The following is a 12407-nucleotide window of genomic DNA, read 5'->3' on the forward strand; positions in this document are numbered from 1 at the left end:
CATTCTCCTGCCTTCTCCCGGTAAACTCTGCCACCTTTACTAACCAAGAACCTGATAATCTCTACTTTAAAAATATCCAATGACTTGGTCTCCTTAGCCGGAGGTGGCAATGAATTCCACAGATTCACCAACCTTTGGCAAAATAAATTACTCCTCGTTTCCATTCTACAGGTGCATCCTTTTATTCAGAGCACAATGGTTGAGAATGATCAGCCATGATCACATTGAATGGCGGTGCTGGCTCGAAGGGCCGAATGGCCTACTCCTGCACCTATTGTCTATTGACTCTATGATTTTAGGTCCTGTGAGAAGGAATCTCTCCCCATCTTAGATCTTGGCAACTTAATCCATTGTCAATGTAGCATAATGAGCGCCTTATTATTTTCCTGTTCTCTTTCTTAGAAAAAGAACTACGAGCGACTGCAAAAAGCCTTGGATAGTGTAATGTCGATTAGAGAAATGACACAGGTATGTCTTACAATGGACGGTGCTGTAATGTTGCTAACAGTTGCTGATCTGGGTGTGACGCCAGGCAAATTAAAAGTTTTAAAAAACCAGACATCTTGCAAGTTGTTCGACTTTCAACCTCTGCTGTAAAGCACAGGCTAGCTTCACGTTATGGGTGTGTGGGAAGGAACTGCAGATGCTGGTTTACACTGAAGATGGACACACAATGCTGGAGTAACTCAGCGGGTCAGGCAGCATCTCGGGACAACATGGATAGGTGATGTTTCGGGTTGAGATCCTACTTCGGACTGTTGAGTTTCGCTTTATTTCAGTTTCAATAGACAATAGACAATAGGTGCAGGAGGAGGCCATTCGGCCCTTTGAGCCAGCACCGCCATTCAATGTGATCATGGCTGATCATTCTCAATCAGTACCCCGTTCCTGCCTTCTCCCCATACCCCCTGACTCCGCTATCCTTAAGAGCTCTATCTAGCTCTCTCTTGAATGCACTCAGAGAATTGGCCTCCACTGCCTTCTGAGGCAGAGAATTCCACAGATTCACAACTCTCTGACTGAAAAAGTTTTTCCTCATCTCAGTTCTAAATGGCCTACCCCTTATTCTTAAACTACCCCTTATTCTTAAACACAGAAGGACACAGAGTGCTGGAGTAACTCAGCAGGTCGGGCAGCATCTCTGGAGGACATGGATAGGTGATGTTTTGGGTCAGGAAGAAGGGTCCCAACTCAAATCGTCACCTATCCATGTTCTCCACTTTGTGTCCTTTTGTGTAAACCAGCATTTGCAGTTGCTTATTTGTACGATTAGAGATACTCAGGTTGGTTTAATGGAGGAAGGGACAATGGGTTGGACGAGTACCCCCTTCTGTTACCTTCTGATTTAATGAATTTCATTCTTTCAAATTAAGACAGTTTTCCCAACAACCTGGGAAAAAACACTTTCACTTGTTTCTTATCTATTACAGGGATCGTACCTTGAAATTAAAAAGCAAATGGACAAGCTGGACTCTTTGGCGCACCCATTGTTGCAATGGTAACTCATCTCAGTGTATTTCCTTTGATATTGTGCACTCTATGCTATTATATTTATTAATAATTCATGCGCTGTTTAAAGTGCAAACTATCAGTATAGGAAGGGTTGTTGACAATACGATTAAAGCTTTGAGTGATATCAGTAGCATAGATCATAGAAAAGTTCAGCACAACAACATGGAGGCAGTGGTAGAGTTTCTGCCTCACAGCACCAGAGATCCGGGTTCAATCCTGGCTACCGGTGCTGTCTGTATGGAGTTTGTCCATTTTTCCTGTAACCTTGTGGGTTTTCTCCGGGTGCGCCGGTTTCCTCCCATGTTCCAAAGACGTGCGGGTTTCCAGGTTAACGGGCCTCTAAAAACTGCCCCTAGTGTGTTGTGAACGGGTTGGCACAGACTTGGTGGGCCGATGGGCCTGTTTCCATGCTGTATCTGTCCAATAAACTAACCAGGCCCTTCGGCCCATAATGTCTGTGCCGAACATGAAGCCACGACCATTGCTTATCTATCTGCGCATAACCAAGATCCCACCAATCCCTGGATATCCATAGCCATATGCCTTTCCAGCAATTAAATGAAAGGAAATAATAATAATAATAATAATAATATATTTATTTTATATAGCGCCTTATCACATGCTCAAAGCGCTTTACAAAAACAATTAACATAGAAACAAACAGACAAACTATCCTGACGGAAAAGCGGCGAATACACAACGCCAGCGTCCTCTCACGTCAGGGTCCGGCAGCAGACATCAAAAAGCACAAGACACACAGATACAATTTTTTACACAAAACAGCCATCACAGTGATTGCTCCAGGCATACCCTCACTGTGATGGAAGGCAACGTCTTATCTCCTGCTCATTCTTCTCCCGTGGCGCCACGAGGCGATCGAGGCTCCCAACCCCTTGAAGCCCACACCGGGCGATGGAAAGTCCCAGGGCCGAGCCGAGAAATGAATGGATCTAGATGCATTGCAGATTCCTGCACAGGATAGGATGTACTGATGAGTTTCAGTGGATGGGACATGTTAACAGGTTGCTTTTAATCATTTGTTTGGAAAGTTAAAATGGGGCAAGAATAATATACTGCCAGAATATATATACAAGTTGAGTATAGGAGCAAAGAGGTCCATCTGTAGTTGTACAGGGCCCTAGTGAGACCGCACCTGGAGTACTGTGTGCAGTTGTACAGGGCCCTAGTGAGACCGCACCTGGAGTACTGTGTGCAGTTTTGGTCTCCAAATTTGAGGAAGGATATTCTTGCTATTGAGGGCGTGCAGCATAGGTTTACTAGGTTAATTCCCGGAATGGCGGGACTGTCGTATGTTGAAAGTCTGGAGCGACTAGGCTTGTATACACTGGAATTTAGAAGGATGAGAGGGGATCTTATCGAAACATATAAGATTATTAAGGGGTTGGACACGTTAGAGGCAGGAAACATGTTCCCAATGTTGGGGGAGTCCAGAACTAGGGGCCACGGTTTAAGAATAAGGGGTAGGCCATTTAGAACGGAGATGAGGAAAATCTTTTTCAGTCAGAGAGTTGTAAATCTGTGGAATTCACTGCCTCAGAAGGCAGTGGAGGCCAATTCTCTGAATGCATTCAAGAGAGAGCTAGATAGAGCTCTTAAGGATAGCGGAGTCAGGGGGTATGGGGAGAAGGCAGGAACGGGGTACTGATTGAGAATGATCAGCCATGATCACATTGAATGGCGGTGCTGGCTTGAAGGGCCGAAGGGCCGAATGGCCTCCTCCTGCACCTATTGTCTATTGTCTATTGTCTATAAAATAATAATACTTTTATTCAAAGTATGGTCTATGACTATGACTCTTAGATTAACTATTGACTTTAACTTGTGAACGGGCACCGGGGGGGGGGGGGGGAGGGGCAGGGAGGGAGAGAATTGCAACTGGGCAAATGCACCGAACTGTAACAGATTTTTTATCTTTATTTCCAAGGATAATCTCAAGCAACAGATCCCACATTGTGAAGCTTCCGCTCAGCAGAGTACGTGCTTTCATTCCGTTACATTAACTGGCGTGCATTTGGGTACAATTGAGCTTGGGCTTTGCATTAAGTTAACTGAGAGAGTGGAATTATTCTGCATGAAATCGCGATCACAATGGATGGTGGAATTATGAAATCTAAGGTGGCGCAGTGGCGTAGCGAGCAAAGCCGCCTGATTGATCAAGAGACCCAGGTTCAAGCCCGATCTTCAGTGCTGCCTGAGTGGAGTTTGCACGTTCTTCCTCAGACCCTTTGGTTTCCCACCAGATGTACCTGTTCCATCCCACATCCCAAAATGCATCTCGGAAATAAGTCGTTGTTTCGCCATTGTCACTGAGTCGAGGAACTGTCTGCCATGAGCACTGTGGGAGTTCATTCTCCATTGGCCTTGGAGTACAGAGAAGGTTCACCAGATTGATTCCTGGGATGGCAGGACTTTCATATGAAGAAAGACTGGATAGACTCGGCTTGTACTCGCTGGAATTTAGAAGATTGAGGGGGGATCTTATAGAAACTTACAAAATCCTTAAGGGGTTGGACAGGCTGGATGCAGGAAGATTGTTCCCGATGTTGGGGAAGTCCAGAACAAGGGTCACAGTTTAAGGATAAGGGGGAAGTCTTTTAGGACCGAGATGAGAAAGTTTTTTTTCACACAGCTGGTGGTGAATCTGTGGAATTCCCTGCCACAGAAGGTAGTTGAGGCCAGTTCATTGGCTATATTTAAGAGGGAGTTAGATGTGGCCCTTGTGGCTAAAGGGATCAGGGGGTATGGAGAGAAGGCAGGTACGGGATACTGAGTTGGATGATCAGCCATGATCATATTGAATGGCGGTGCAGGCTCGAAGGGCCAAATGGCCTACTCCTGCACCTATTTTCTATGTTTCTATGTTTCTATTGTGGTCAGAGCCTAGACCATACCACAAACCAACCTCCCTTCCATTGACTCCATCTACACCTCGTGCTGCCTCAGCAAGGCCAGCAGCACAATCAACGACCAGTCTCACCCCGGTCACTCCCTCCTCTCCCCTCTCCCATCAGGCAAGAGGTAAAGATTCAGGGACAGTTTCTTCCCAGTTGCTATCAGGAAACTGAACCATCCTAGCAACAACTAGAGCGCAGTCCTAGACCTCATTGGAGACCCTTGGACTTTACTTTGGGCGGCACAGTGGTGCAGCGGTAGAGTTGCTGCCTTACATTGAATGCAGCGCCGGAGACCCGGGTTCGATCCCGACTACGGGTGCCGTCTGTACGGAGTTTGTACGTTCTCCCCGTGACCTGCGTGGGTTTTCTCCGAGATCTTCGGTTTCTTCCCACACTCCAAAGACGTACAGGTATGTAGGTTAATTGGCTTGTGGTAAATGTTTAAAACAATTGTCCCTAGTGTGTGTAGGATAGTGTTAGTGTGCGGGGATCGCTGGGCGGCGCGGACTCGGTGGGCCGAAGGGCCTGTTTCCGCGCTGTATCTCTAAACTACTAGACTTTATCTCACACTAAAAGTTATGCACATTATTTCTCCTATCATGTATCTATCTGTACACTGTAAACGGCTCGATTGTGATCATGTATTGTCTTTCCACTGACTGGTTAGCACGCAACAAGAGCTTTTCACTGTACCTCGGTACACGTGACAATAAACTAAATTCAAACTCAGAACATGGCCTCCTTTCATCTAAGCAGAGGATTATTTTATGTAAATTTATAGTCACACAGCATGGAAACAGGCCCTTCGGCCCTACTTGCCCATGCCGACCAAGATCCCCCCCTCGTCATTATTCCCACCCGCCCACATTTGTCCCATTGACGGCACGGTGGCGCAGCGGTAGAGTTGCTGCCTTACAGCGAATGCAGCGCCGGAGACCCGGGTTCGATCCTGACTACGGGCGCCGTCTGTACGGAGTTTGTACGTTCTCCCCGTGACCTGCGTGGGTTTTCTCCGAGATCTTCGGTTTCCTCCCACACTCCAAAGACGTACAGGTATGTTGGCTGGGCAAATGTAAAAATTGTCCCTAGTGTGTGTAGGATAGTGTTAGTGTGCGGGGATCGCTGGGCGGCGCGGACTCGGTGGGCCGAAGGGCCTGTTTCCGCGCTGTATCTCTAAAAAAAAATTCCCTCTAAACCTGTTCTTCGAGGAGTTAGCTCACCGTCATCTTGAAGGGCAATTAAGGATGACCAGTAGATATTGTTGTCATTTTTAGTTTAATTTACAGAAACAGCGCGGAAACAGTCCCTTCGACCCACCAAGTCCGCGCCGACCAGCGATCCCCGCACACTAACACTATCCTACACACACCAGGGACAATTTTACATTTATACCAAATCAATTAACCTACAAACCTGTACGTCTTTGGAGTGTGGGAGCAAACCGAAGACAATAGACAATAGGTGCAGGAGGAGGCCATTCGGCCCTTCGAGCCAGCACCGCCATTCAATGTGATCATGGCTGATCATTCTCAATCAGTACCCCGTTCCTGCCTTCTCCCCGTACCCCCTGACTCCGCTATCTATAAGAGCTCTATCCAGCTCTCTCTTGAATGCATTCAGAGACTTGGCCTCCACTGCCTTCTGAGGCAGAGAATTCCACAGATTCACCACTCTCTGACTGAAAAAGTTTTTCCTCATCTCAGTTCTAAATGGCCTACCCCTTATTCTTAAACTGTGGCCCCTTGTTCTGGACTCAAGACCGCGCAGAAAACCCACGCAGGTCACGGGGAGAACTTACAAACTCCGTACAGACAAGCGCCCGTAGTCGGGATCGAACCGGGGTCTCTGGCGCTGTGAGGCAGCAGCTCTAACGCTGCTCCACCGTGCCGCCCGTTACACCGTGATGTAAAAGGGGTGTTTCTGTGGCGGTTGATCGTGGAATGTTTGGCTGTAGTTGGGGAGGGGCGTGGGAGGATCCAAGGGCCGTGGCTTCGTGAACCTGCCATGTCTTTTATCTTCACAGCAGCTGAAATTCATGCACACATCACATCAGTTTCTCCTGTTGAGCAGCCCGCCAGCCAAGGAAGCCCGGTTCCGTACCGCCAAGAAGCTCTATGGCAGCACCTTCGCCTTTCAGTAAGTCATCGAGCTCTGTCTTGTCTCCACTGCACCCCACTAAAGGTGGGGGGGGGGGGTGAGCGGGTGGGGGTGGGGGGGCCGGGGGGGGGGGGGGGGGGGGGGAGGGGGTAGGAGGGAGGCAAATAAGAATTATGGAGAAGAAATGGAAGAAAGTGAAATTATGATTAAAATCAGATTGGCTGTGATATAGAGTAGGAAGGAACTGCAGATGCTGGTTTACACCGAGGATAGACACAAAATGCTGGAGGAACTCAGCGGGTCAGGCAGCGTCTCTGGTGAGAAGGAACGGGTGACGTTTCGGGTCGAGACCCTTCTTCAGACTGTGGTGGGTTGAAGATTCTGATTCCATGCTGTGTCTTTCAATCCATCTTTCTCAATTAGGACAAAGTTGCAGACTAGGTTGTAATGGCAGTTTCTACACCTTCTCAAAGTCCAACTTCGATAGCCTTTACTGCTCGGGGATGTGGTGGAAGTACAGCTTATGCTACACGCCCGCACTCTGAGATAGCAAAAACTAATCTTCCAAACGCTGTTTCTTGATTAATTGGTCTTTATTAAAGTAGCACAAATCAAGAAGAGTCATTCATAACTTTTCGTTCTTATCAACTGTTTCTTCTTCAAACGGGCGGCACGGTAGCGCAGCGGTAGAGTTGCTGCTTTACAGCGAATGCAGCGCCGGAGACTCAGGTTCGATCCTGACTACGGGTGCTGCACTGTAAGGAGTTTGTACGTTCTCCCCGTGACCTGCGTGGGTTTTCTCCGAGATCTTCGGTTTCCTCCCACACTCCAAAGACGTACAGGTTTGTAGGTTAATTGGCTGGGTAAATGTAAAAATTGTCCCTAGTGGGTGTAGGATAGTGTTAATGTACGGGGATCGCTGGGCGGCACGGACTTGGTGGGCCGAAAAGGCCTGTTTCCGGCTGTATATATATGATATGATGATATGAAGATACAGTCGAGACCGTGTGGTGGTTGTGGTTGGCGTGAGTGCGGTTGTAGTAAAAAACTATTCTCTCCACCCTCCGATACTAAACTGACCCCCATTCTCTGTGGCTGCACTAGCCTCCTCAGATGTAGACGCACCCCATTACGTATCAAATCACACCCACAGGCATGCAAAAAAGCGAAGATCTCGGAGAAAAACCCACGCAGGTCACGGGGGAGAACGTACAAACTCCGTACAGACAGCGCCCGTAGACAGAAACTAGAAATATTAACCATGGCCATAATATAATGACAGTAACTAATTTAAGCGTAAATGGCTCCTACACTGCAAGGTTGTTCCCAAATACTGCATTGTCTGCAGTAATTTGAAACTACTTGTTTCTTGATTATAATTTCTATTTTATTTTATATATTTTTAAAAATGTTACCCAAAATTACAGGACACCAGCAAACAGTACAGGACAGTACAAGACATATATACCCCCCTCCCCATCCCCAAGGCTAAAAAAAAACGGGGAAAAAAACGAGTCTTTGTGTTCAAATATCATATCATATCATATCATATCATATCATATATATACAGCCGGAAACAGGTCTTTTCGGCCCTCCAAGTCCGTGCCGCCCAGCGATCCCCGCACATTAACACTATCCTACACCCACTAGGGACAATTTTTTACATTTACCCAGCCAATTAACCTACATACCTGTACGTCTTTGGAGTGTGGGAGGAAACCGAAGATCTCGGAGAAAACCCACGCAGGTCACGGGGAGAACGTACAAACTCCTTACAGTGCAGCACCCGTAGTCAGGATCGAACCTGAGTCTCCGGCGCTGCATTCGCTGTAAAGCAGCAACTCTACCGCTGCGCTACCGTGCCGTTACATGTTACATGTTACATGTTACATGTTAGCAACAACAGCGTACAAATATAAATAAATGATTATGACTGTGTAGACAATATTTTCAGTTAAAGGAAAAATCTTTAATAAAATCTATAAAAGGGTTCCAGGTCAGAGCGAAGTTTCCGTGGGGCCTTGCACTATTTATACCTGATCGTTTCCAGGGGTAAAAAGGAGAGCACCTCCTTTAACCACTGCAAAAAAGGATGGAGCTTTTCTTGACTTCCAGTTAAAAAGAATAAGCCTGCGGGCAAGCAATGATAGACAATAGACAATAGGTGCAGGAGGAGGCCATTTGGCCCTTTGAGCCAGCACCGCCATTCAATGTGATCATGGCTGATCATTCTCAATCAGTACCCCGTTCCTGCCTTCTCCCCATTCCCCCTGACTCCGCTATCCTTAAGAGCTCTATCTAGCTCTCTCTTGAATGCATTCAGAGAATTGGCCTCCACTGCCTTCTGAGGCAGAGAATTCCACAGATTCACAACTCTCTGACTGAAAAAGTTTTTCCTCATCTCCGTTCTAAATGGCCTACCCCTTATTCTTAAACTGTGGCCCCTTGTTCTGGACTCCCCCAACATTGGGAACATGTTTCCTGCCTCTAACGTGTCCGACCCCTTAATAATCTTATACGTTTCGATAAGATCCCCTCTCATCCTTCTAAACTCCAGTGTATACAAGCCTAAAGCATTTGCTTGTAAATTTGTACGTTTACAGTTTGGGGGTGGTATTCCATTGACAGCTGTGTGCAAATCAGGATTTATAGTCTGTCTGCAGATATGGGAGAATACCTCAAATATATTTCCCCAGTAGCTGTTGAGGGAGGAACATGTCCAGAACATGTGTCCTACAGAGGGTGGGCTATGGCCATGTCCTAGGGCAGCCAGGATCTGTACTAGAAAAGATTCTGGCAAGTTTGTCCCTTGAATAATGAAGACGGTGAAGCACTTTAAATCGGATCAACCCATGGTGTATTCACAGCGACGAGGTGTGTATACGAATTAAGCCTCATCAGAAAGCTCTACACCCAGGTCCCTCTCCCATGCCGATTTTGTTTTGTCCCAGGGTATCTGTTTTAATCCCTGTATTAATGTGCAATTAGGCTTGTATACACTGGAATTTTAGAAGGATGAGGGGGGATCTTATTGAAACATATAAGATAATTAGGGGATTGGACACATTAGAGGCAGGAAACATGTTCCCAATGTTGGGGGAGTCCAGAACAAGGGGTCACAGTTTAAGAATAAAGGGTAGGCCATTTAGAACGGAGATGAGGAAGAACTTTTTCAGTCAGAGAGTGGTGAAGGTGTGGAATTCTCTGCCTCAGAAGGCAGTGGAGGCCAGTTCGTTGGATGCTTTCAAGAGAGAGCTGGATAGAGCTCTTAAGGATAGCGGAGTGAGGGGGTATGGGGAGAAGGCAGGAACGGGGTACTGATTGAGAGTGATCAGCCATGATCGCATTGAATGGCGGTGCTGGCTCGAAGGGCTGAATGGCCTACTCCTGCACCTATTGTCTATTGTCTATTGTCTATTAAATTGTTGAAACACGTTTCCTGTCAAAGGGGTCCAGCTCCTATAATTGCTTTATAGGTCTGTAGACATTGTAAACCCTCGTGTCACCATACAAAAGCAAATCTAACTCTACACTCTTAGGAGATGCAGACGATTAATGATTAGACAACCTCTCTGACTGTCCCCGAGATTACATTTTATCTTCGTATGCTTCGTTGTCACCTTTCTCTCCCTAACAACGATCTATTCTACATTTTCCTTGAGCAGCATCCCCTTTGATTTCTCATTTTCACACCTTACCCTTCCATATCTCTTCGTCTCCCTCTCCCCCGACTCTCAGTCTGAGGAAGGGTCTCGACCCGCAACGGCACCCGTTCCTTCGCTGGAATTTAGAAGACTGAGGGGGGATCTTATGGAAACATATAAAATTCTTAAGGGGTTGGAGAGGCTAGATGCGGGAAGATTGTTCCCGATGTTGGGGAAGTCCAGAACCAGGGGTCACAGCTTAAGGATAAGGGGGAAGTCTTTTAGGACCGAGATGAGAAAACATTTCTTCACACAGAGAGTGGTGAGTCTGTGGAATTCTCTGCCACAGAAGGTAGTTGAGGCCAGTTCATTGGCTATATTTAAGAGGGAGTTAGATGTGGCCCTTGTGGCTAAAGGGATCAGGGGGTATGGTGAGAAGGCAGGTACGGGATACTGAGCTGGATGATCAGGCATGATCATATTGAATGGCGGTGCTGGCTTGAAGGGCCGAATGGCCTCCTCCTGCACCTATTGTCTATTGTCTATATCTCTTTGCCTCCCTCTCCCCTGACTCTCAGTCTGAAGAAGGGTCTCGACCCGCAACGTCACCCGTTCCTTCTCTGCGGAGATGCTGCCTGTCCCGCTGAGTTACTCCAGCATTTTGTGCCCACCTTCGATTAATGATCCTCCTTTCTCGCACGGTTAAAGCTGCTCTCTAAGAAATCTCTGCTAATATTTGTTTCTCAATCTTCCCTCTTTCTCAGCGGCTCGCACATTGAGAACTGGCATTCCATTCTGAGGAACGGCTTGGTCAATGCATCATACACTAAATTACAAGTAGGTATTCTCTCATGAATGGTACCACTCACAGTATCAATCCCTGGGCAAATGCGTCAAGAATGTCATGGATCGGCTTCCTCAGTGTGTTTCACAGTTTCCTGCTTGATAAGGAAAATGGGGCCGAAGAGAAAGACTTTGGCTGTTGTAGGGGGAACGGCAGAGTAACGAGGGAAGATAGACACAGAGTGCTGGAGTAGCTCAGCGGGACGGGCAGCATCTCTGGTGAGAAGGAATGGTTCGAGACCCTTCTACAGACTGAGAGTCAAGGGGAGAGGAAACTAGAGATGTGGAAGGGTACAAAAAACGCAAGGTGTGAAAAGGACAGATCAAAGCAGGCGATGCTCAAGGAAATATACCAAGAGTCAATTGTTGGCTGAGGGGAAGGTCAAGTCAAGTCAATTTTATTTGTATAGCACATTTAAAAACAACCCACGTTGACCAAAGTGCTGTACATCAGTGAGAACAAGGCATACAAACAGTAAACTTAATCAGGCGGACGGTGAGACTCGTAGGAGAAGTCGAGTGGGGAGGGATGGAGAGAGAGAGGGAAAGCAAGGATTACTTGAAGTTAAAGAAATCAATATTCATACCGCTGGGTTGTAAGCTGCCTCACAGCCACAGAGACCCGGGCGTGATCCCGACCTCGGGTGCTGCCCGCGTGGAGTTTGCATATTCTCCCTGTGACCTCGTGGGTTTCCTCTGGGTGCTCCGGTTTCCTCCCACATCCCAAAGACGTGCAGGTTTGTAGTTTGATTGGCCCTCTGTAAATTGCCTCTAGCATGTAGCCGGGTGGTAGAATTTGGGGCGAATTGATAAGAAGACAGAGAGGATAAAGTTGGATTGGTTTAATGAAGGATTAAACCAATCTGCCTGTACGGAGTTTGTACGTTCTCCCCGTGACTGGCCTGGGTTTTCTCCGGGTGCTCGTGTTTCCCCCCACACGCCAAATCACTGGATGGATTTAAGAGAGAGTTAGATAGAGCTCTAGAGGCTAGTGGAATCAAGGGATATGGGGAGAAGGCAGGCACGGGTTACTGATTGTGGATGATCAGCCATGATCACAATGAATGGCGGTGCTGGCTCGAAGGATGGAATTTAGAAGGATGAGAGGAGATCTTATCGAAACGTATAAGATTATTAAGGGGTTGGAAACGTTAGAGGCAGGAAACATGTTCCCAATGTTGGGGGAGTCCAGAACAAGGGGCCACAGTTTAAGAATAAGGGTAGGCCATTTAGAACGGAGATGAGGAAAAACGTTTTCAATCAGAGAGTTGTGAATCTGTGGAATTCTCTGCCTCAGAAGGCAGTGGAGGCCAATTCTCTGAATGCATTCAAGAGAGAGCTAGATAGAGCTCTTAAGGATAGCGGAGTCAGGGGGTATGGGGAGAAGGCAGGAACG

At 47.1% G+C, this 12407-nt stretch overlaps 1 protein-coding gene across 5 annotated transcripts in view; it reads left to right on the top strand.

Moving 5' to 3' along the window:
- LOC144610999 (protein mono-ADP-ribosyltransferase PARP6) overlaps positions 1-12407 on the top strand; it is a 122312-nt gene that overhangs the window by 94750 nt on the left and 15155 nt on the right. For 3 of the 5 annotated variants that reach the window (XR_013549467.1, XM_078430084.1, XM_078430083.1), the window contains exons 16-20: positions 403-468; positions 1431-1498; positions 3458-3506; positions 6451-6563; positions 10933-11005. Coding sequence is in view for 4 of the 5 variants with exons in the window: in XM_078430084.1 (XP_078286210.1) it covers positions 403-468; positions 1431-1498; positions 3458-3506; positions 6451-6563; positions 10933-11005 (369 nt within the window). In the remaining variant the exon portion in view is untranslated. The remainder of the gene's footprint in view (positions 1-402; positions 469-1430; positions 1499-3457; positions 3507-6450; positions 6564-10932; positions 11006-12407) is intronic. The other 2 variants (XM_078430087.1, XM_078430086.1) reach the window with 1 other exon arrangement.

The sequence above is a fragment of the Rhinoraja longicauda genome, chromosome 38 (assembly GCF_053455715.1).
Source record: "Rhinoraja longicauda isolate Sanriku21f chromosome 38, sRhiLon1.1, whole genome shotgun sequence".
Lineage (NCBI taxonomy): Eukaryota > Metazoa > Chordata > Chondrichthyes > Rajiformes > Arhynchobatidae > Rhinoraja > Rhinoraja longicauda.